General features: G+C 38.9%; 2 protein-coding genes and 1 long non-coding RNA gene across 6 annotated transcripts; 1 reads left to right on the forward strand and 2 right to left on the reverse strand.

Moving 5' to 3' along the window:
* Positions 1-423: 423 nt before the first annotated feature.
* LOC108252201 lies at positions 424-8,416 on the reverse strand. The gene is made up of 4 exons (XM_026822493.1): positions 7,940-8,416; positions 1,347-1,630; positions 865-1,155; positions 424-797 (listed from the first exon to the last, which is right to left on the reverse strand). Exons 2-4 carry the CDS (start codon positions 1,543-1,545, stop codon positions 424-426), a joined length of 864 nt encoding a protein of 287 aa, XP_026678294.1. The 5' UTR covers positions 1,546-1,630; positions 7,940-8,416.
* A 6,528-nt stretch (positions 8,417-14,944) lies between these two features.
* On the forward strand, positions 14,945-16,073 carry LOC103507679. 4 transcript variants are annotated; one of them, XM_017443442.2, is made up of 2 exons: positions 14,945-15,539; positions 15,649-16,073. In XM_017443442.2, the coding sequence occupies exons 1-2, from the start codon at positions 15,193-15,195 to the stop codon at positions 16,049-16,051; spliced, it is 750 nt and encodes a 249-aa protein (XP_017298931.1). In that variant the 5' UTR covers positions 14,945-15,192; the 3' UTR covers positions 16,052-16,073. The 4 variants fall into 4 exon arrangements, with proteins under 4 accessions (XP_017298931.1, XP_008470397.1, XP_008470396.1 ...); XM_008472175.2 differs by having other exon boundaries at positions 14,945-15,490; positions 15,558-16,073; XM_008472174.2 differs by having other exon boundaries at positions 14,945-15,485; positions 15,553-16,073.
* On the reverse strand, positions 15,556-16,383 carry LOC113466801. Its single transcript, XR_003391090.1, has 2 exons — positions 16,169-16,383; positions 15,556-15,992 (listed from the first exon to the last, which is right to left on the reverse strand). It is a non-coding gene; the product is annotated as an uncharacterized LOC113466801 (long non-coding RNA).
* Between the last annotated feature and the right edge of the window lie 5,878 nt (positions 16,384-22,261).

Here is a 22,261-nt window from a genome sequence, read left to right on the forward strand (position 1 = left end):
CATACGGGTGGGTTTCACCAACCTTCTTTTTAGCCCTTAACAGCCTGCTGTCTTAATAACCCTATGAAGCCTATACAAATCAAATGGGACTTAATAGCCTGTTAGCTTAACAACCCTGTTAAGCCTAGCGAATCAAATGGAACTTTTTAACAGGTCTTCTAGGGGCTGAAAAAATATTGATGAAACCCAACCTCAGTTTAATATAGGAACTAGGTGCGTCCTATAAGTCTACCCTGTAATTGAATTTATGTGTAACAATTGTAACATAGCATGCTGAATGTAGACAAATAACACTCACGTGATGTGGGGCGGTTGACCGTTATTATTCAAATTGAGCAGCTCACTCGGCGAAGTATCCTATAAGTATATACCCTGTAATTGAATTTATGTGTAACTAGCATGCTGAATGTAGACAAATAACACTCACGTGATGTGGGGCGGTTGACCGTTATTATTCAAATTGAGCAGCTCACTCGGCGAAGTGGGCACTCGACGAATGAACAGCTTCTTGCCATCCGTCGATCCCATGGCTATACTGGCCAGACTCTTATTGGCAAAGTTCGCCTCCTTCATGTTCTTATTCCCTGCTAGGATGATCCTATTCACCTCCGTGGTGGAGTAGGACTGGGATACGCCATTCTGATTGGTGGAAAACACGTCAGTCGGATGCAACGAATATAAACTCGGTGATGTCAGCTTAGATCCGGTGGGAAGCTTTAAGCTGAAATTCTGATTGGATTTGGTGAAGCTCGCAACGTTTTGCTTACCGTTGCTTCCGTTGGATTTGATTAGGTTGCCTGTCTCAACGATTCCGCGTTTTTTCAGATGATCGGTTTTCGTTTCACTAATGTTCTTTTTCTCAACAAGAGGTGGTCAGCTTAGATCCGGTGGGAAGCTTTAAGCTGAAATTCTGATTGGATTTGGTGAAGCTCGCAACGTTTTTCTTACCGTTGTTTCCGTTGGTTTTGATTAGGTTGCCGGTCTCAACGATTCCGCGTTTTTTCAGATGATCGGTTTTCGTTTCACTAATGTTCTTCTTCTCAACAAGAGGTTCTTTCACGTCACCGGAGCTTTTAACTCTGCTAGCATCATTCGCTTTCCCTTTCCCTTGACTGCCGTTATCACTAATTGTTAGTCTATCACTCTTTTTATCACCTTGGTTCTGTACAGGGTCTCAACGATTCCGCGTTTTTTCAGATGATCGGTTTTCGTTTCACTAATGTTCTTTTTCTCAACAAGAGGTTCTTTCACGTCACCGGAGCTTTTAACTCTACTAACATCATTCGCTTTCCCTTTCCCTTGACTGCCGTTATCACTAATTGTTAGTCTATCACTCTTTTTATCACCTTGGTTCTGTACAGATTTCAACAATTTCTTGTCTATCACAATCTCTGGTTTTGCGTTTCCTATCACAAGTGGTCGGTTTTCAGCGACATTGTCCAGGAACATTTTCTTCATTTCCTGATTCTTTTCGTTGAGACTCTTGTGGTCAAGATCTTTCTTGGACCCGTTCATTTCGTTGGGCGGTGGGTTTGGTTTGTCCATGTCGTTTTCTGGTGCGTCTTCTGTCTTTAGATCAATTATCGTTCCTCATCGTGCATATGATAGGGTTCCCCAAGATGGATGCCATCTGTGGAATCAAACAAAGGATTTCGTTGTTGTATTTAGATGCAACAAGTTGAAAACAACAACAACAACAGGCAACAAAACTAGAGCTATTCAAACACTTGTTATAAACAAAAACAAATTCCCTACGTACCTACAACCGGTACAAATGCATATGATAGGGTTCCCCAAGATGGATGCCATCTGTGGAATCAAACAAAGGATTTTGTTGTTGTATTTAGATGCAACAAGTTGAAAACAACAACAACAACAACAAAACTAGAGTTATTCAAACACTTGTTATAAACAAAAACAAATTCCCTACGTACCTACAACCGGTACAACTCACACTCTTTCCCAACAATTTTCTAAAGACAACAACAACAACAACAGGCAAGTCAGGCAACAAAACTAGAGCTATTCAAACACTTGTTATAAACAAAAACAAATTCCCTACGTACCTACCTACAACCGGTACAACTCACACTCTTTCCCAACAATTTTCTAAAGAATTTGAGCAGAACTACAATAAAATTGACGGTATAGAGACCCGGTTTTCAAAAGAAATCAAGCAGAACTATAATACTATTGATAAAATTGACATTAAAAACTGTGAATATTCTTGAGAAAACTGGAAACTACTGCATCAAAAATTTATTGATAAGATAACGGGGTTCACTATAAGTAATAAGTACCCCGATAACTTATTGGTTCTTGGCATTCTCATCTCTGACCTTTAATCTTTCAATCAAACCTGGCAGCCTAATCTAAATCCAAGATGACACCCTTGGCAAAGATAAGTGTTTTAATTGGAATCACTTGACTGACATGTGGATTTTTTTCCGCTCGTTTTGTGCTTTTGTGACTAAATAAAAAACTTAACTGATTATTTTTCTTTTTGGCATATGGAGGTGCCAGCATTGGGGGCTGAAATCATTGAGATCTTTGGAAAAATACTACAATGCTGGAGTGAGCACCAAAGTTGTGATAGGTATCTTATATTATAAGAACGAGATCCATTCACTCATTCACATTTCATAGTTCACACACTGATCGCTCTATCTCGAGAACCACAACACCTAGAAAGCTGAATTTGGTAGGAATATTCCTTTTATGGTCTAGTGTGCAATAAGAAAGGATTTTGCGAAAATCTAAATCGATCCTGAGATATTATATGATCAATTTTTGATCGCTAAAATCACCATAAGAAATACACAGAGTGCAGAGACTGCGGGAGAGAAAACTTTTCCTCGCTCGCCTAGTTTTGTGCTTTTGTGACTAAATTGAATAATAAAAAACTCAACTGATTACTTTTCTTTTTGGCATATGGAGGTGCCAGCATTGGGAATTGAGATCATTGAGAATTGAGATCTTTGGAAAAATACTACAATGCTGCAGTGAGCACCAAAGTTGTGATATAATACATAACACCAAGGTCAACTGATTATTTTTCTTTTTGGCATATGGAGGTGCCAGCATTGGGAGTTGAGATCATTGAGAATTGAGATCTTTGGAAAAATACTACAATGCTGCAGTGAGCACCAAAGTTGTGATATAATACATAACACCAAGGAACGGCATTTATTTATTTGGCATGTGGATCTTTGTCACTAATTTTGACTAAATTAAAACCGTCTTCAAGTAATACGAGTAAACTCTATTTTAACAGGTTTTTCCTTTTGGCAAGTGAAAGACATAGTTTTGGCTTTTTTGACCAAACTTATCAAGCCTAGAATAACTCATTCCGACATGATTTTTGGCATTAGGAAAAATTGCGCATTTCTGAAATATGCATAATAATATTAATATTAGGTATATTTTATGTAGATTCTGATAAGAGTGATAACCCTAACCTAGAACTATAATGATAATGATAAAACTGGCTTTGTTAATTAATGACTAATAATGACTCTTAGATCATGATGTGGCAGCTCTTCTTCTTCTTCTTCTTCTTCTTCTTCTTCTTCTTCTTCTTCTTCTTCTTCTCCTCCTCCTCCCTCTTCTTCTTTTTCTGCTGACCCTGCTGGGTTATCATGGCCCCACTCAGGTCGAATTAGGGTTAGGATTCTGAAATTTCCCTTTCTAAAGAAACAGCCATGGTTGAGTGCGAAGGGCATCTAAATAAAATTTTCGTAGCCAAAACTAAATGTCAGCCCAAAAGTAATCACCCTAGGACTGATTGGGACTATTGAGAAGTTAACGAAAAACGCCGACCCCGTCTGAACACGGGGGTTATTCTAAACCAGCCATTCTTAACCTATGGTCCGTGGACCACTAGTGGTCCGCGAGAAGGTTTCAGGTGGTCCGCGAGAGATACCCATTGTCACATAGCGTGTACAATGTACAATTGATTGCATATACATACATAATCTCAAGTGGTCCGCGAGATTTTTGGTTTATCAATAGTGGTCCGCCAATTCTAAAAGGTTAAGAACCCCTGTTCTAAACAGATAAGCTTCGTTCTCGGAACGGCTGGCTTTCTCCTATTCATTTACAGTTCCCTCTATCAATTTTTTTTCTTTCAATTTATTTATATTCATACCCAAAAATCCCACTCTAAGGCTTAGGTGTAAGGGCAATAGCCCCAAAAATGGGTTAAGGTTATACGTCATAGGTACATGTGAGCAGTTGAGCAGTATATCTTCCCCACAATTGTTCATGAAACAATCGTTGTACCGACGTTATTGACGATATTATCGACCTTATTGACGATTTATTGACAAGTGGTTCAATGTTTTTGCTAACTCATCGACGAGATATACTTCTTAGATAAACGATGACGACTGTACGTATAGGATTACCATTACCACCCATTGACTATCTCGAGTGTTTTTCATGTTGATAGCACAAGGTGCTTGAAACGAAGATATGTACAAGAATAGAATATACCCTGCTTAATACTTATAAAGCTAGAATGAGACTGAAAAGCCCCTTTACTCCCGCAGCCGCAGTCTAAACAAGGTCTTAAGTTTAGTGGTTGTGTGGAAGAGCTCATTTCTGTGAGAATCCGACCAAGAAAAAAAAAGGTAAAAAGTGGGGGGTCTGTACTTTTTCATATGGAATGGTCACACAGAAAATGAAAAATTTACCCCATTATTCATATCATAATAAACTTAGCACTAAGGCTTTGGTGTAGGAGGAAACAGCCCTAGAGGATGGGTTAAGCTTCTACAAATTGAAAGCACTAGGAGTTCTGGCATCTCCATCAATAAGTTTGGGAGTTTTGACATCTCCACTAATAACAGTATTGGGAAGTTGGTTATCTCCACTAATAACAGTATTGGGAAGTTGATTATCTCCACTAATATCAGTATTGGGAAGTTGGTTATCTCCACTAATAACAGTATTGGGAAGTTGGTTATCTCCACTAATAACAGTATTGGGAAGTTGATTATCTCCACTAATATCAGTATTGGGAAGTTGGTTGTCTCCACTAATAACAGTATTGGGAAGTTGGTTATCTCCACTAATAACAGTATTGGGAGGTTGGTTATCTCCACTAATAAAGGTAGAAACACTATCACGTCACGTGAGCTCATTGGGGAGTCAGAAAGATGTAATTCAAAGTTTTCCCATAATATTGTAGGTAATTTTGTTCAGTACAGCTACACTACTATCACGTCACGTGAGCTCACGTGACGTAAATATAGTGTGTTTAATTGAATCAGTAACGTACCTACAGAACACGTGGCTTAAATGCATAGATAATAATACCTACCTAATGCCAAAGAAATAGTCAAGTTATGGATACGTATAATAAATTAATTAAATGTACATATTCATATGTACATATTTTGGCATCTCCACTAACACGAGAAGTTCTGTCATCTCCACGAATAAGAGCTAGGTAAAAGTGCCTTCCTCATATCTACCTGGGCGTAAGTTAAAGCCACCTACCTTAGTAGTTTTACTACTTGTTACCAGAGATGTGCAAACCGCAAAATGCAAAATGGAAAATGCAAAATGTAAAATGTACATTTACATTTTACATTTCAAATTGGTTTTGAAATAGGATTACCATTACCACCCATTGACTATCTCGAGTGTTTTTCATGTTGATAGCACAAGGTGCTTGAAATGAAGATATATGTACAAGAATAGAATAGAATATACCCTGCTTAATATACTTATAAAGCTAGAATGAGACTGAAAAGCCCCTTTACTCCCGCAGCCGCAGCCTAAACAAGCAGGTCTTTTGTTTAGTGGTTGTGTGGAAGAGCTCATTTCTGTGAGAATCCGACCAAGAAAAAAAAAGGTAAAAAGTGGGGGGTCTGTACTTCTTCATATGGAATGGTCACACAGAAAATGAGAAATTTAACCCATTATTCATATCATAATAAACTTAGCACTAGGCTTTGGTGTAGGAGGAAACAGCCCTAGAGGATGGGTTAAGCTTCTACAAATTGAAAGCACTAGGAGTTCTGGCATCTCCATCAATAAGTTTGGGAGTTTTGACATCTCCACTAATAACAGTATTGGGAAGTTGGTTATCTCCACTAATAACAGTATTGGGAAGTTGGTTATCTCCACTAATAAGAGTATTGGGAAGTTGGTTATCTCCACTAATAACAGTATTGGGACGTTGGTTATCTCCACTAATAACAGTATTGGGAGGTTGGTTATCTCCACTAATAAAGGTAGAAACACAGAACACTATCACGTCACGTGAGCTCACGTGACGTAAAGACAGTGTGTTTAATTGAATCAGTAACGTACCTACAGAACACGTGGCTTAAATGCATAGATAATAATACCTACCTAATGCCAAAGAAATAGTCAAGTTAAGGGTACATATAATAAATATTAATTAAATGTACATATATTCATATGTACACATTTTGGCATCTCCACTGACAATTTTGGCATCTCCACTAACACGAGAAGTTCTGTTATCTCCACGAATAAGCGCTAGGTAAAAGTGCCTTCCTCATATCTACCTGGGCGTAAGTTAAAGCCACCCTTTGTAGCTATTGATGGTATACTATTTCCAACCATGACTGTGTACGATCGTTTTCCACATAAAGAAAAACCACTTTTTCACCTTTTTTACAAATCATTTACATAAAATTAGATACCTACCTATAACATATACATATTAGTACATTAAATATTACCTATGTATAGCTATAGACAGCTAAAAATAGGTACACATCCATGGAAGTTCCAAGTAACTAGCTAATTACTATACTTGTTACTCAACAAACCAAATCACGATTTTATTATTATAAAAAAAACCGCCAATTTAAAATATCTAGTTGAAAAATTCTGATGAATTCCTAGATAATAATAATGTAGGTATGTTATAATAGGTAGGTTCGGTTAGGTACCTACCCATGTGTAATAACCACAACAATATGAGAAGTGACTGGTGGCAAATCTAACATAAATATGCTACACTGGGGTGCAATAAATTTGGGATAGTTTGCATTTTCCTTTAGGTATTTACTGTAGGTATTAGGTACCTAGAGGGAACTGTGGTAGGTCTTATCGTCCCGAAATCAAAGAGGGAAGGAAGACAGGATAGGAGAAAGCCAGGGGTCCCGAGAACGAACCTTATCTGTTTAGGATAAAATCCCGGGCGGGAATGGAACCCGCGACCTAGCGCTTACAAGGCAGATCCTTCAAGCTAACTATAACCTGACAAGATAATGTCTTTGGTTTTCTAGTTTTTTCTGTTCCATTTGTTGATTTTGAAAAAGATCCAAAGTCAATTCTGTCCATTTTTTTTTTTTTTGCACGTGACTGTTTACATTAAACAACTATACCTACCTACCTGATGCCTCACTATGCAGTTAGGTTAGTTTGGTATCTACCTACTTACTGTAAATAATTATACCTACCTAAATACCGATAACGAGAAGACATGCAAAACCAATTTCACTGTAAATCACGACAAGAAATTTTAGTAGGTACAATTCTGGTACGTAGGTAGAAGTCATAAATACCTACCTAAGTGTACGAGTATTTACCTACTTGCCTGCTTAAGTGGATATTGTACCTACCTGATTCTTTTTTTACGATCACAGGAGAATGTTAAGTGACTGGCTTTACTCGAAGTTTGATTGAGTACATCAGGTACAGGTAAAATTAGGCAATTAATTACAAAAGAGCAAGATTTTTTAAAAATTATTAATTAGGCAGGTTTAATCACCACACTTTCTCGTTACCTACATTTTTTTTTTTTTTTTTTATGAAGATTGTTTGATTCTTATGCCATAAAAAAGGTATCTACTTATAGATAGCTTGCTAAAATTAGTTTTATAACAGAGCAAATTTTTTGATACAGTCTCGCAAGCGGCGATCTTTCGCGGATTCACAATTTCACCAGATTTACCTGGAAGATTTTCCTGTATCGGTAAAAGCAGGATTTAATCACGATCATCCTGGCCACTTGATTTTCTGGAGAGCAGGAATACTGGGAAGAAAAAAACTCAAATAAATGAAAAAAAAAAAAACTAGGGAACTCCAACCGTGTTTTGGGCACTAAAAAGCCGACCAAAACTTCAGCCCAACTATTTTTCTTCTAAGGGGTCTAAGGAAAGGATAACAAACGAGGTTTTAGACACTAAAAACTGATTACTTTCAGCCGATTTTCAATCGATTACTTCCCTTCCTCTAGGGAAACGACAACGAAAAAATTCAGAACACAATCGCACGTCTAACGGAGTTATTGTTTGTTTTTTAAAGTTTAAAGACGTCTAACGGAGTTTTTGTTTGTTTTTTAGAGTTTAGAGTCCACACACAAGTGATTTTACAAAACCGAAGTCCATGCGATGTGTTCAGTTCACGGGTAGAAATAGGACTGTTTGGATCATACTGATTCTGATCTGAAAGTCTGATTACTGAATCACTTGGCACGGGGGATAGAAACAAAGTACCTAATATCATATGAGAAACATTGTTCTGCGCCGGTTTTTACTTTCCTTATCCTACACTGAGAAAAAAAAATGGATTCAAGTCTCTCGTAGGATTTTCAAATGTTATACTAACTTGTACTTTTCTCTATCATCTTGAATCCAAATCACAAGAACTTCAACATAGGTAGGTATGTGTATACAGGGTGTCCCGCGAACGACTGTACAACGCTTGAGGGTTGATGCAGGACCTAAAGGGCTACCAGAAAAAGCTATCTGGACACCCAACTATTTTTCTTCTAAGGGGTCTAAGCAAAGGATAACAAACGAGGTTTTAGACACTAAAAACTGATTACTTTCAGCCGATTACTTCCCTTCCTCTTCCTCTAGGGAAACGACAACGAAAAAATTCCGAACACAATCGCACGTCTAACGGAGTTTTTGTTTGTTTTTTAAAGTTTAAAGACGTCTAACGGAGTTTTTGTTTGTTTTTTAGAGTTTAGAGGGACACAAGTGATTTTACAAAACCGAAGTCCATGCGATGTGTTCAGTTCACGGGTAGAAATAGGACTGTTTGCCTGTTTGGATCAAACTGATTCTGAAAGTCTGATTACTGAATCACTTGGCACGGGGGATAGAAACAAAGTACCTAATATCATATGAGAAACATTGTTCTGCGCCGGTTACACCCGATCTTCCTGGACAATCAAGTGCACCAGATCTTCCTGGACCATCAAGTGCACCCGATCTTCCTGGACCATCAAGTGCACCCGATCTTCCTGGACCTCTGGTGTGAACATCACACGACTTTCCCTTTCCTATTGAATGATGCTTATTTGAGTCTTCTTTTACCCTAACTTTTACAATATCTCTAACCGTTTTGTCGCTATAGCTACCAGAACAACAACAACAACAACAACAACAACAACACAACAACAACAACAACCACCAACACATTATAGTTAGGTGTTGTTGTTGTGTTGGTGGTTGTTGTTGTTGTTGTGTTGTTGTTGTTGTTGTTGTTGTTGTTGTTCTGTTTGTTGTTGTTGTTGTTGTCTGGCCTCTTGTTCTCTCTTTGCGTTGTTGTAGTTGGTGTTGTTAATGGAGGAATATGTTGGAGGATAGCGATCTAGGTGTCAGGAAAATCTGTGTCTGTCATCGGTGTTGGTGTTGGTTTGGTGTGTGAGTTTGGGTGTTGTTTTGGTGTTGGTTGTTCGGTGTTCGTGGTTGGTGTGGTGTTGTGTTGGTGTTGTTGTTGGTTTTGTGTTGGTGTCGTTGTTGTTGTTTTGTTGTTGGTGTGCTGTTTTTGTTTTGTTGTTGGTGTGCTATTGTTGTTTGTTTTGTTGTTCGAGTTGTTTTTGGAGGAAAATTCGGCGCGGCGATAGAAAGAAACAGGTGGACAGGGAATCATAGTAACGTAGGAAGTTGACGGATTCTCCATTTGTATCGTTAATATCTCCGTAAATAATGATTTCTCAGAAAATTCAAGATAATGGGATTAAAGAGGACAAAAAGGGGTACTTTTCTATTAGGAGAAATTCAATGGGTTTCAGTGGAAACTTGAAGAAAAATCGAATTGAAAAAATGGTAGTTTTTAAAGAGATACAAAAAAATCTTTTTCTCAAGCTTTTGGTTGTGTTTGAGGGAGGGTTTTACCAAAACAGGGAATCTTTTCTTTTAGTAAATTTTGTGTTCTTTTCAATGGTGCAATCATTTTTTTATTATCTTTATTGGTTCAAGAGATAAAGGGGTTTTAAGGGGACAAGGTATGAAAAATGTTGAAAAACAGAAAATCCTTCATAACTCCGCCCCTGTTGAAAATCGGATCTGTCCAGATAGCTTTTTCTGGTAGCCCTTTAGGTCCTGCATCAACCCTCAAGCGTTGTACAGTCGTTCGCGGGACACCCTGTATATAGGTTTTATGCTTGCACAATAGTTCAACAACTTGGCGGGATAGCGTACTGCAAGAATCTGAACGATTTTTCTCTCGGTGTACGTAAACTGTACAGGAAGAATCCGAAGAATTTATTTTTTATTATTATTTAACAGGTTTGATAGAGGGAACTGTAACTGCCCAAGGTTTTATCGTCCCGCATTTGAAGAGAGAAGAAAGACAGGATAGGAGAAAGCCAGACGTTCCGAGAACGAACCTTATCCCTTCAGGATAAAATCCGCCCCGGGCGGGAATCGAACCCATGGCCTAACGCTCACAAGGCAGACACGATATACCCTTGACTCTACTGACTAAACGGATAGAGATATCGAAAAAGTTACGAGAGGAGACTTCCAAAATAATACCTATAAGAGACCCAGATAACCATAATTTAGTTAGGATAAGGAAAGTCGTGTGATGTTCACACCAGATTTTTTTTTTTTTTTTTTTTTTTTTTTTTTTTTCAACCTGAGACCGTCAGCTGATAATGGTAGGTACTTGCATGTAGGTACTTATAACACACTGTGCTGATGTTTTAATTACATATACCTCCATATATTAATTGTACTGTAAGCCGCACGTATGTGATGTAGCTACCTATAAATTGTCTACCTATATACCTATTATCTATATGATTGTTTCTTTAGCTTCTCTAGTGCGATTATTTTGATTATTTGATTACGCTAACTGTTATCTTTTGTGAAAAATCTTGATTAAATTAGAAGTAGGTACATACATTATAGGTTAGGGTTACGTACCTACTAATACATTATAGGTAATGGAAAAACCTGCCTGATTAAGTGATTACATACCCACCTAAATTTGTTAAGTAGGTAGGATACTAACTTATAATCTCTCTACATTTTCCTTTAGGTATTTACTGTAGGTATTAGGTACCTAGAGGGAACTGTGGTAGGTCTTATCGTCCAGAAATCAAAGAGGGAAGGAAGACAGGATAGGAGAAAGCCAGCGGTCCCGAGAACGAACCTTATCTGTTTAGGATAAAATCTATCCCGGGCGGGAATGGAACCCGCGACCTAGCGCTTACAAGGCAGATACTTCAAGCTAACTATAAGCTGACAAGATAATTCTGTCTTTGGTTTTCTAGTTTTTTTTCTGTTCCATTTGTTGATTTTGAAAAAGATCCAAAGTCAATTCTGTCCAATTTTTTTTGCACGTGACTGTTTACATTAAACAACTATACCTACCTACCTGATGCCTCACTATGTAGTTAAGTTAGTTTGGGATCTACCTACTTACTGTAAATAATTATACCTACCTAAATACCGATAACGAGAATACATGCAAAACCAATTTCACTGTAAATCACGACAAGAAATTTTAGTAGGTACAATTCTGGTACGTAGGTAGAAGTCATAAATACCTACCTAAGTGTACGAGTATTACCTACTTGCCTGCTTATGTGGATATTGTACCTACCTGATTGTTTTTTTACGATCACAGGAGAATGTTAAGTGACTGGCTTTAAAATCGAAGTTTGATTGAGTATATCAGGTATAATATGTAAAATTAGGCAATTAATTTTTTTGAGCAAGATTTTTTTAATTTTTAATTAGGCAGATTTAATCACCACACTTTCTCGTTACTAACGAAAAACGCCGACCCCTTTTTTTTTTTTTTTTTTAAAATTTTTTTTTTTTTTTTTCAAAAAATTTTTTTTTTTTTTTTTTTTTTTTTTTTTTTTTTTTTTTTTTTTTTTTTTTTTTAGTTTTGATAACAGAGGCAAAATTTTTTGATACAGGCTCTCGCAAGCGGCGATCTTTCGGCGGATTCACATTTCACCAGATTTACCTGGAAGATTTTCTGTATCCGTAAAAGCAGGATTTAATCCACGATCATCGGCCCAGTTGATTTCTGGAGAAGCAGAAGGAATACTGGGAAGAAAAAACTCAAATAAATGAAAAAAAAAAAAAAAAAAAAAAAAAAACTAGGAAAACTCTAACCGTGTTTTTGGCGACTAAAAACCCGACCAAAAACTCAGCCCAACTATTTTTTCTTCTAAGGGGTCTAAGCAAAGATAACAAACGAGGTTTTTAGACCACTAAAAACTGATTACTTTCGAGCCGATTACTTCCCTTCCTCTTCCTTCTAGGGAAAACGACGACGAAAAAATTCCGAAACCACAATCGCACGTCTAACGGAGTCTTTTGTTTGTTTTTTGTAAACTTAGAAAAGAGTCTAACCTTGGCTGAAGTTTTTGTTTGTTTTTTAGAGTTCTAGAGGGTAGAGACCCACAAGTGGATTTTACAAACCGAGGGTTCCATGCCGATGTGTTTCAGTTTCACGGGTAGAAATAGACTGGGTTTGGCCTGTTGGATCAAACATGATTCTGAAAAGTCTGATTTACTGAAATCACTTGGCACGGGGATAGAAACCAAGAGTACCTAATATCATATGAGAAACATTGTTTCTGCGCGGTTTGTTTACTTTTCCTTTATTCCTACCACTGAGAGAAAAACAAATCTGGTTGGAACTCCCACGGACTTTTCCCTTTTCCTATTGAATGATGCTTATTGAGTTTCTTTTACCCTAAAACTTTTACAATATTCAAAACCCGTTTTGATCACCGGCTATGAGCTGAAGAAACCGGCCAAAAAAACGGTCGAAAATCTGTCCAAAAGGCGGTTGTTCCCAAAATTTACCGCCAAGCGCAGCAAACATCTCAATTCCAAACATTTTGTTGTTGCACCCTTGGTCACATTTGTGAACTACATACCAAATTTCAAGTCTCTAGGCTGATATACCGTTCCCGAGATATTGTTTAGAATTACACCCAAAACCCGGCCAAAAGCGGTAATAATTGGCCGCCAACCGTTGCACCGGTCTTAAACCAAAAGGTTTCGTTGATCTTGTCACATTTGACAGCTTACATATTTCAAATTTTCAAGTCTCTTAGCTCTTACCCGTTCTTCGAGATATTTGTGTTTACAGACCAGGAACCAGGGACAGACACACAGACACCACGGGACAGACAGACAGGACAGCACAACCAACGGGACCAATGGTTGAAAACTTTTGGATTTAGGTTCTAGGGGACCTTCAAAAAAACGTGTTTGGCACTAAAAACCTGACCACGAAATTTGACCGATTACATTACTTTTTCCTTTCCTATAGGATAATAAAGTTAAAAAATGGATTTCAAGTCTTCGTAGGATTTTCAATGTTTACTAACTTGTATTAGTCCTTTTTTCTCTATCTTCTTGGAATCCAAATTCACAAAGACTTCCAACAACATGGGTAGGTATGTGTATATATGTATAGGTTTTTATGCTTGCACAATAGTTCAACAACATTGGCGGGGATAGCATACTGCAAGAATTGAACGATTTTTCTCCGGTGTATATGTACTGCTGTATAGGAAGAATTTATTTTATTATTATTTATTATTATTATTAAATTAATAGGTTTGATTAGAGGGAACTGTAACTGCCCAAGGTTTTATCGTCCCGCATTTGAAGAGAGAAAGAAAAGACAGGATAGGAGAAAGCCAGGACGTCCCGAAACCGAACCTTATCCCTTCAGGTTAAAATCGCGCCCCGGGCGGAGAATCGAACCCATGGGCCTAACGTACAAGGCAGACACGATATACCCTTGACTCTACTGACTAAACGGATAGAGATATCGAAAAAGTTATGAGAGGAGACTTCCAAAATCATACCTATATGAGACCCAGATAACCATAATTTAGTTAGGATAAGGAAAGTCGTGTGATGTTCACACCAGATATTTTTTTTTTTTTTTTTTAACCTGAGACCGTCAGCTGATAATGGTAGGTACTTGCATGTAGGTACCTATAACACACTGTGCTGATGTTTTAATTATTAATTGTACTGTAAGCCGCACGTATATACCTATGTGATGTAGCTACCTATAAATTGTCTACCTACATATTACCTATATGATTATTTATTTAGCTTCTCTAGTGCGATTATTTTGATTACGCTAACCGTTATCTTTTGTGAAAAATCTTGATTAAATTAGAAGTAGGTACATACATTATAGGTTAGGGGTACCTACCTACTAATACATAGGTAGGTAAGGGAAAAACCTGCCTGATTAAGTGATTAAATACCCACCTAAATTTGTTTAAGTACAGTACTGACTAGGTTAGGGTTACGTACCTACTAATACATTATAGGTAATGGAAAAACCTGCCTGATTAAGTGATTACATACCCACCTAAATTTGTTAAGTAGGTAGGATACTAACTTATAATCTCTCTCTTCCTCTCTCTCTCTCTCTCTCTCTCTCTCTCTCTCTCTCTCTAACTGTTATTTAGAAAGGAAACTGCCAATGCTGGCACTGCTGGCAGTTCGAAATGAAAATAATTTTATTTATCTGGTCGGAAGTCGGAACACATCTGAGGAATCCGTCTGGAAATTTCTGCAGTACTGGCCATCGTCATAATAATGAGAACGATCGACATGTAATATAAACATCAGAACAGCACATATTAAAACAACACCACATCTAAACATCACACAGCTGTGACAATCAAAATTGTACACCTCACAATCAAACATCACACAATAATGAGAACGATCGACATGTAATATAAACACCAGAACAGCACATATTAAAACAACACCACATCTAAACATCACACAGCTGTGACAATCAAAATTGTACACCTCACAATCAAACATCACAAAATTCCAACAAATATATCACGAAATCCCACGGAATTTCCCTCTACTTGTTCGTCAGAAACAACCCTGTCCCCTTTGTATAAGAATTATCTCAAGCATCAGATTGACTGTCCCAGATTGCAATATCAAAATGGCCATCAAATGCGTCCCGTCAGACATCCCACCGTCCCGTCCCGCCTGCTACGAGCCCGTCCCGTGTTTCAAACCCCACGCGGTCTATTCGGCCCCCACCGTTGAGTTCTCAAAGGTGACCATCCACAGTCTTTCCTACCTCCCCCCTCCACCGCGGTGCAAACCCAAATGTGAAACTCCCGTGAATATTATTCTTCCAAGGGAAAAGTGTGAGCCTCTTACTCCGAAAAACGAAGAAAACCGAGGGTTAACGAAGAACTTGGGACGATTAAACAATCAGAACCGAGGTTTAACGAAGAACTGGGCGGAATTAAACGAACAAAACCGAGGTTTGTTGTCGAGGAACTCCACGGAATCAAACGAGGACCGGGGCGGAATTAAACGATCAGAACCGAGGTTTAACGAAGAACTGGGCGGAATTAAACGAACAAAACCGAGGTTTGTTGTCGAGGAACTCCACGGAATCAAACGATCGGAACCGAGGGTTGTCGAGGGACTCCGAGGAATCAAACGAACAAAACCGATTTTTGCCGAAGAACTTTCCGCAAAGAACGCCCAAGGCGCCGGCGCTTCACCACAAATATCCCCTCAAGATGAACGCTACTCTGCCCGATTTGACGTACGGTAAACGCGGCTTTTTGCCGGACAACGGTTATCCGTCCAGCTATCCGGCTGAGCGTCAGGTGCAGAAATCCGAGCGATTTTTGCCGCAAGATCGGAGGTTTCGGAGCAACCCGATGATTCAAGGATCGAACAATTCGAACATGGCAAATTATTTTCAAGACGGCAATCCCCCGACTCGTCGGCGAGATTATCCGGTAAAGTTGACACGGGGATGTCTTGCACTTCCTAAATAAATGAAGGTACCTATCTACTGAATAAAAATATTAGGGGAGAGTGGGGTAATTGTGCGCACCTAAGCACCAACTGATATTCTAAGGTCCCTGTTTAAGCTAGAGAGTCAAATAAAAAACACCGTCGGCGAGATTATCCGGTAAAGTTGACACGGGGATGTCTTGCACTTCCTAAATAAATGAAGGTATCTACAGAATAAAAATATTACCTTGTTCCCAAACGGTACCTTTTTTGGTGCTTTTGGTTTAGATAATAGATACCTTGAGGTATGTATTTAACTATAGGTATTTCAAAATGCCATTATTTTGGTAAATACCTTCCAGAAACAAAATAAAAATCAGTGTTCCTCAACCAAAACTACACAATTTTTTTTTTTTTTTTTTTTTTACTTGGTAGATAAAATCATGGTGGTCACTCAGAAAAAGGGCTTTCGCTGGGCTCTAACGGGAACCATGAGGCCCAAAATCTAGTGCGCATACTCTTGTCCTGTATACTCTGTACCTACTCTTGAGATTTTTAAGAGTACCTAAGTTAGGTAAAACGAAAAAGAGAGATGAATTTTACAAAGGAAAAAATCATCGAGCTAAAATTAAAACTAAAAAAAAAAAAAAAAAAAAAAAAAAAAAGGAACCAACTTTCGATCAAAAACCCCCAAAAGTAAATTTCCGTACTAAAACATACTAGAAAACCCATTTAGTAGTGGAGATGGCACATTCACCAATTAATTGTACATTTCCGTACAAAAACATTTCGATTTGGTGGAGGTGACTCTTTCACCATTGATCAGATTTGGAAAATCGGTAGCTCCTTTAAAATCCCCCTCTAATAGTGGAGATGTCACATTCACAAAATCAAATTTCCGTACGAAGATATTCAAGACTGGTGGAGATGCCAGTTTCACTCACCACTTGAAAATCCGTACATAGTTATTACTTTCTATTATTTTTTGGTGGAGACGTTCGTTTCACCAATAAATTATACCCCATGAGGAGAATCTGAGACGGAATTGAGAACCACAAATCTCACCAGTGCATGCAGAACTGTTCTCTCAAATATCCGGACTCTAGGAATGAAGAGGAGTGTGCGCGTCTCAACTTCCCCTTTTTCGCTTCAAGATTTCCCCTTTTCTCTCATTCGTTCTCGCGCTGAGAGCACCGCGTACAGAGATTGTGCTTGCGGAACCCCTCTTTGGCGTATAAGTTCCTAATACTTGGTGATGTTTCTTGTGTAGCTCTGTGGTTGGCACTGCCAACAGTAAAAAAAAATCGTCGTCGGCCGCCATTTTATTCTTTCTAGCCAGCTGATATGCTAAGATCAGCTGACATGTTAGGAACAAAAGAACGCATTGAAGTACTGCGCATACAGATTCTAGAAGGGAGAATATTTTCATTCCTATACATCTCAGATTTTATACCAAGCATGATTCTTGAAAGCTTGAAATTGAAACACATCAGTAACATCAGTATTGGAGTTGGAGGTTGGAGTTTGTTTCTTGAATCAGGCTTATCAGGCACATTCGTGCTTCGTCAGTTTAGAGAACAGTGTTTGCCATGTGCAGTGTTTCATTTTGTGTCTTATTTTGTAAAAAAGGAAAAAATGGTACCTACTTGGTCAGGAGTAAAAAAATGGTTTCTTTAAATTAAATTAATTCCAAAGGGCAATAATAAACTCTTGACAAATGGAGTGTCCTCCTGTAAAATCCTCCTCTAATAGTGGAGATGTCACATTCACAAAATCAAATTTCCGTACGAAGATATTCAAGATTGGTGGAGATGCCAGTTTCACTCATCACTTGAAAATCCGATTTTTTGGTGGAGACGTTCGTTTCACAAATACCCATGAGGAGAATCTGAGACGGAATTGAGAACCACAAATCTCACCAGTGCATGCAGAACTGTTCTCTCAAATATCCGGACTCTAGGAATGAAGAGGAGTGTGCGCGTCTCAACTTCCCCTTTTTCACTTCAAGATTTCCCCTTTTCTCTCATTCGTTCTCGCGCTGAGAGCACCGCGTACAGATTTTGTGCTCGCGGAACCTCTCTTTGGCGTATAAGTTCCTAATACTTGGTGATGTTTCTTGTGTAGCTCTGTGGTTGGCACTGCCAACAACTTCAAGATTTCCCCTTTTCTCTCATTCGTTCTCGCGCTGAGAGCACCGCGTACAGATTTTGTGCTCGCGGAACCTCTCTTTGGCGTATAAGTTCCTAATACTTGGTGATGTTTCTTGTGTAGCTCTGTGGTTGGCACTGCCAACACAGTAAAAAAAAAAACTTTGTCAATCGTCGTCGGCCGCCATTTTAGATTCTTTCTAGCCAGCTGATATGCTAAGATCAGCTGACATATTAGGAACAAAAGAACGCATTGAAGAAGTACTGCGCATACAGATTCTAGAAGGGAGAATATTTTCTTCATTCCTATACATCTCAGATTTTATACCAAGCATGATTCTTGAAAGCTTGAAATTGAAACACATCAGTAACATCAGTTTTGGAGTTGGAAGTTGGAGTTCGTTTCTGAATCAGGCACATTCGTGCTTCGTCAGTTTAGAGTTTTAGAGAACAGTGTTTGGATGGTGCAGTGTTTCATTTTGTGTCTTATTTTGTAAAAAAGTAAAAAATGGTACTTGGTCAGGAGTAAAAAAAAAAAAATGGTTTCTTTAAATTAAATTAATCCCAAGGGCAATAAATAATACCTAAACCCTGGACAAATGGAGTGTGCCTGGAGTCACGTTGATACTACCGAAAAATCAATTAAAAATATTAAAATTGATTTAAAAAGTAGATTAATCGAAGAAGTGAAGAAATATAAGTTCATATGGGACAGACATGACAAGAATCATCACAACAGAACTCTTTTGAGAAATAGCTGGCGTAGGATTGCCCAGTCTCTCAATTGTGATTGTAAGTCAATTATTATTTAACTTTTATCCACAATACAGAGTGTCAGGTACCTACATGCAGGTGACCCATAGAGATCCTCCTATCAAACATCTATTAAAAAAAAAAAAAATCCAATTCTGACAACGATTTAAAAATAATGCTATAAATAAAATTTATCACCTCATAAAAGGGAGAAAACTACCTGCTTCTATCACTTCATAGAAGGGAGAATACTTGGTGGTGTAAACAGGAGGGCGTGGGTTCTATCCCGAAATCCCAAATTAATTAGATAACACCCGATCTTCCTGGACCATCAAGTGCATCCGATCTTGCTGGAACATCAAGTAGGTACCTGTTGCGTAATTTGTTTCATTTTTACTTCTTTTTGGTTCATTATTCGCCAGCCTAGGTAGGGTAGCGCGGCTGCCTTGTAAGAGCTAATAGGTCTCAGGTTTGATTCCCGTCCGGGCGGATTTTATCCTAAATGGATAAAAGGTTCGTTCTCGGAACGGCGGGCTTTTTCCTATCCTGTCTTCCTTCTCTCTTCGATAAGACCTTAGGATCAGTTATAGTTTCCCTCTATCAAACCTTTTCATAAAATAGTACATTTTTCTTGCCTCTCAAAAGTCTCAAATATGGTTGACAAATTATGCTTTCAAAATCCCGTGTACCATCTTCATTATTTTTCCCGGATTCGAGAGAAAAATCCCAGATTGCACTTTTTTCGTCGTTTCCCACAATCCCTTATTTTTCGAGACAGACCATATTTTTTCCCACACACATCAGCCCGAAATCCCAAATCCCAAATGCAATGGCGCTAAAAAATCTCCCTCTCAACTCTCAACATTTCAAAAGAGGAAAAAACCATCTTGGCCAGCCTAGTTAGCTTAGTTGGTAGTGCGTCTGCCTTGTAAGCGCTAGGCCGCGGGTTCGATTCCCGCCCGGGGTGGATTTTATCCTGATGGGATAAAGTTCGTTCTCGGAACGGCTGGCTTTCTCCTATCCTGTCTTCTTTCTCTCTTCGATTTCGGGACGATAAGACCATAGCAGTTACAGTTCGAAGTTCGTTCTCGGAACGGCTGGCTTTCTCCTATCCTGTCTTCCTTCTCTCTTCGATTTCGGGACGATTCAGCCCGAAATCCCAAATGCAATGGCGCTAAAAAATCTCCCTCTCAACTCTCAACATTTCAAAAGAGGAAAAAACCATCTTGGCCAGCCTAGTTAAAAATCAACTTTGATCTCTATTTAGTATTTAGGTTTCACTGAATGAAACAATGAAACCAATACTTTGTAAAATAAAGCACGCCTTTGTAATTTGTATTAAACATGATTGAACCAATTTATTACCAACTGATTCCAATTTTTCTCTAATAGATAGGTATTTGCTTAGGTCACGTGCCTTTGTAATTTGTATTAAACATGATTGAACCAATTTATTACCAACTGATTCCAATTTTTCTCTAATAGATAGGTATTTGCTTAGGTCTTTTTACTTTCTATTTTTTTCTGTGGTGAAGCTGAGACTAGTCATATTTTTTGAAATCTAAGAGCGGACAGGACAGGGGGAAAGTTCCGAGAACAAACCTTACCTGTTCAAGATAAAACTCGCCCCAGGCGGGAATCGAACCCACCTAATAGTCCTTACAAGGCATGTCTACTACCCTCCAAGCTAAGAAGATAGGATAGGGGAAAGACAGCCGTTGGCCTCAGTTCAAAAGTCAATCCGTGCCTTACAAAAGGAGAAAGAGGAGTTGAAATTTGACGACGACGTAGCGTTTTTCAATTCAATCATGATGCCCCATGTGAAGAAATTGGACTCGCTACAAAAGCTGCGGTTTCGCATCGAGGTAACTAAATTGATGTACGACATGCTCTTTGGAAGTAATGGTACTACTGTTCCTGAGGTCACTGAGGTGAAAGTGGAACCGAACCCACCTAATAGTCCTTACAAGGCATGTCTACTACCCTCCAAGCTAAGAAGATAGGATAGGGGAAAGACAGCCGTTGGCCTCAGGCGGGAATCGAACCCGCGACCTATAGGCAACTAGCTATATCTTCAAGTTTGCTATAGTTTCCAAGCTAACTAGGCTGGGTCAGAAATTTGAAAATTTCCGCTTGCCAAGTAAATAATTTCGAAAGTTGCCGCGCATCACTTTTCGACCTCCGTTGGGCGCTGCGCTCCCAATACTCAAATACTATAAGCATGTACAATGGAATGCCAGCAATGTTCCATTTGTGGCCTCACATCGACGCGAAAATGAAACTCCTGCGACCGGCAAACTCCTAAACCTTTAGGCATGTACGGGAAAGTTATTGCCTCGATGTCTAGTCTCCTGGTCCGTCAGTATTCCACAGCAAGCCTTGCCAGTTCACCACACATAGGAATCCAGCAGAACCACATTCTCATCCGAATATTCTTCCTCCATTTTGATATTATTCAACGAAGTATTCCAAACCATTTTGATCTGCATTCCAAAAATTTCGACTATCATTTTGGGAATTTTGAGATTGACTGAACTCTTACACGGATTTCTGAAGCAACGTTGAATTTGGCTGTCATTTGGACGGGTGGCTGACTCGTGGACTCAGCTCGACCATTTTTTTAGCTTTTTTGTTTGGCGCTTTTGAGGGTATTGTTGGTAAACTTGTTGATGCTGTTGTGTTAAAGAGCTATGTACCAAGTAGACACAGTTCAATAGCGGTCAACCATCCAGATACCGGTGAAGTTCAACGTTGCTCAACTTCAATGTTCGGTTGGGATCAGTACGTTCTGTTGGGAAATGGTGGTAGTATTTCACCACAACGTGTTTCCGCCATGCTGTACCTACGGATTTGAAATGGCGGGCATCCTACGCCTTACAAAGAGGTATAAAAGAACCTCCCTTTGTTCCTAGTCTCCTAGTGTAATGTGAGTTTTAAAATACAACATTCGAGTCACAAAAATTCCTTCATTCTCACTCAAATCCCCCGAGAAGCAAAAAAAAACTCTCTCATTCGGGATTCGGGAGGCAGTTCTGCAGAAGTTTAATCCCGCTAATCCAGCCAGCCTAGTTAGCTTAGTTGGACTCTCTCATTCGGGATTCGGGAGGCAGTTCTGCAGAAGTTTAATCCCGCTAATCCAGCCAGCCTAGTTAGCTTAGTTGGTAGTGCGTCTGCCTTGTAAGCGCTAGGCCCCGGGTTCGATTCCCGCCCGGGGCGGATTTTATCCTGATGTGATAATGTTCATTCTCGGAACGGCTGGCTTTCTCCTATCCTGTCTTCCTTCTCTCTTCGATTTCGGGACGATAAGACCACGGCTCCCTCTGTCAAACCTCTTAAAAAAAAATCTCTCCT

The sequence above is a fragment of the Diaphorina citri genome, unplaced genomic scaffold (genome assembly GCF_000475195.1).
Source record: "Diaphorina citri unplaced genomic scaffold, Diaci psyllid genome assembly version 1.1 scaffold335, whole genome shotgun sequence".
NCBI lineage: Eukaryota > Metazoa > Arthropoda > Insecta > Hemiptera > Psyllidae > Diaphorina > Diaphorina citri.

Bases quoted from the DNA above. Each gene is read 5' to 3' on its own strand.
- LOC103507679 (XM_008472175.2), top strand. From the start codon at position 15,193: ATGGCCATCAAATGCGTCCCGTCAGACATCCCACCGTCCCGTCCCGCC. The intron at 15,491-15,557 runs AGAACTGGGCGG...GGAATCAAACGA, and splicing joins TCAGAACCGAGGTTTAACGA to GGACCGGGGCGGAATTAAAC.
- LOC108252201 (XM_026822493.1), bottom strand. From the start codon at position 1,545: ATGGACAAACCAAACCCACCGCCCAACGAAATGAACGGGTCCAAGAAA. The intron at 1,156-1,346 runs GTGATAAAAAGA...TACAGAACCAAG, and splicing joins GAAATCTGTACAGAACCAAG to GTGATAAAAAGAGTGATAGA. The intron at 798-864 runs GTTGAGAAAAAG...TCGTTGAGACAG, and splicing joins ATCTAAGCTGACCACCTCTT to GCAACCTAATCAAATCCAAC.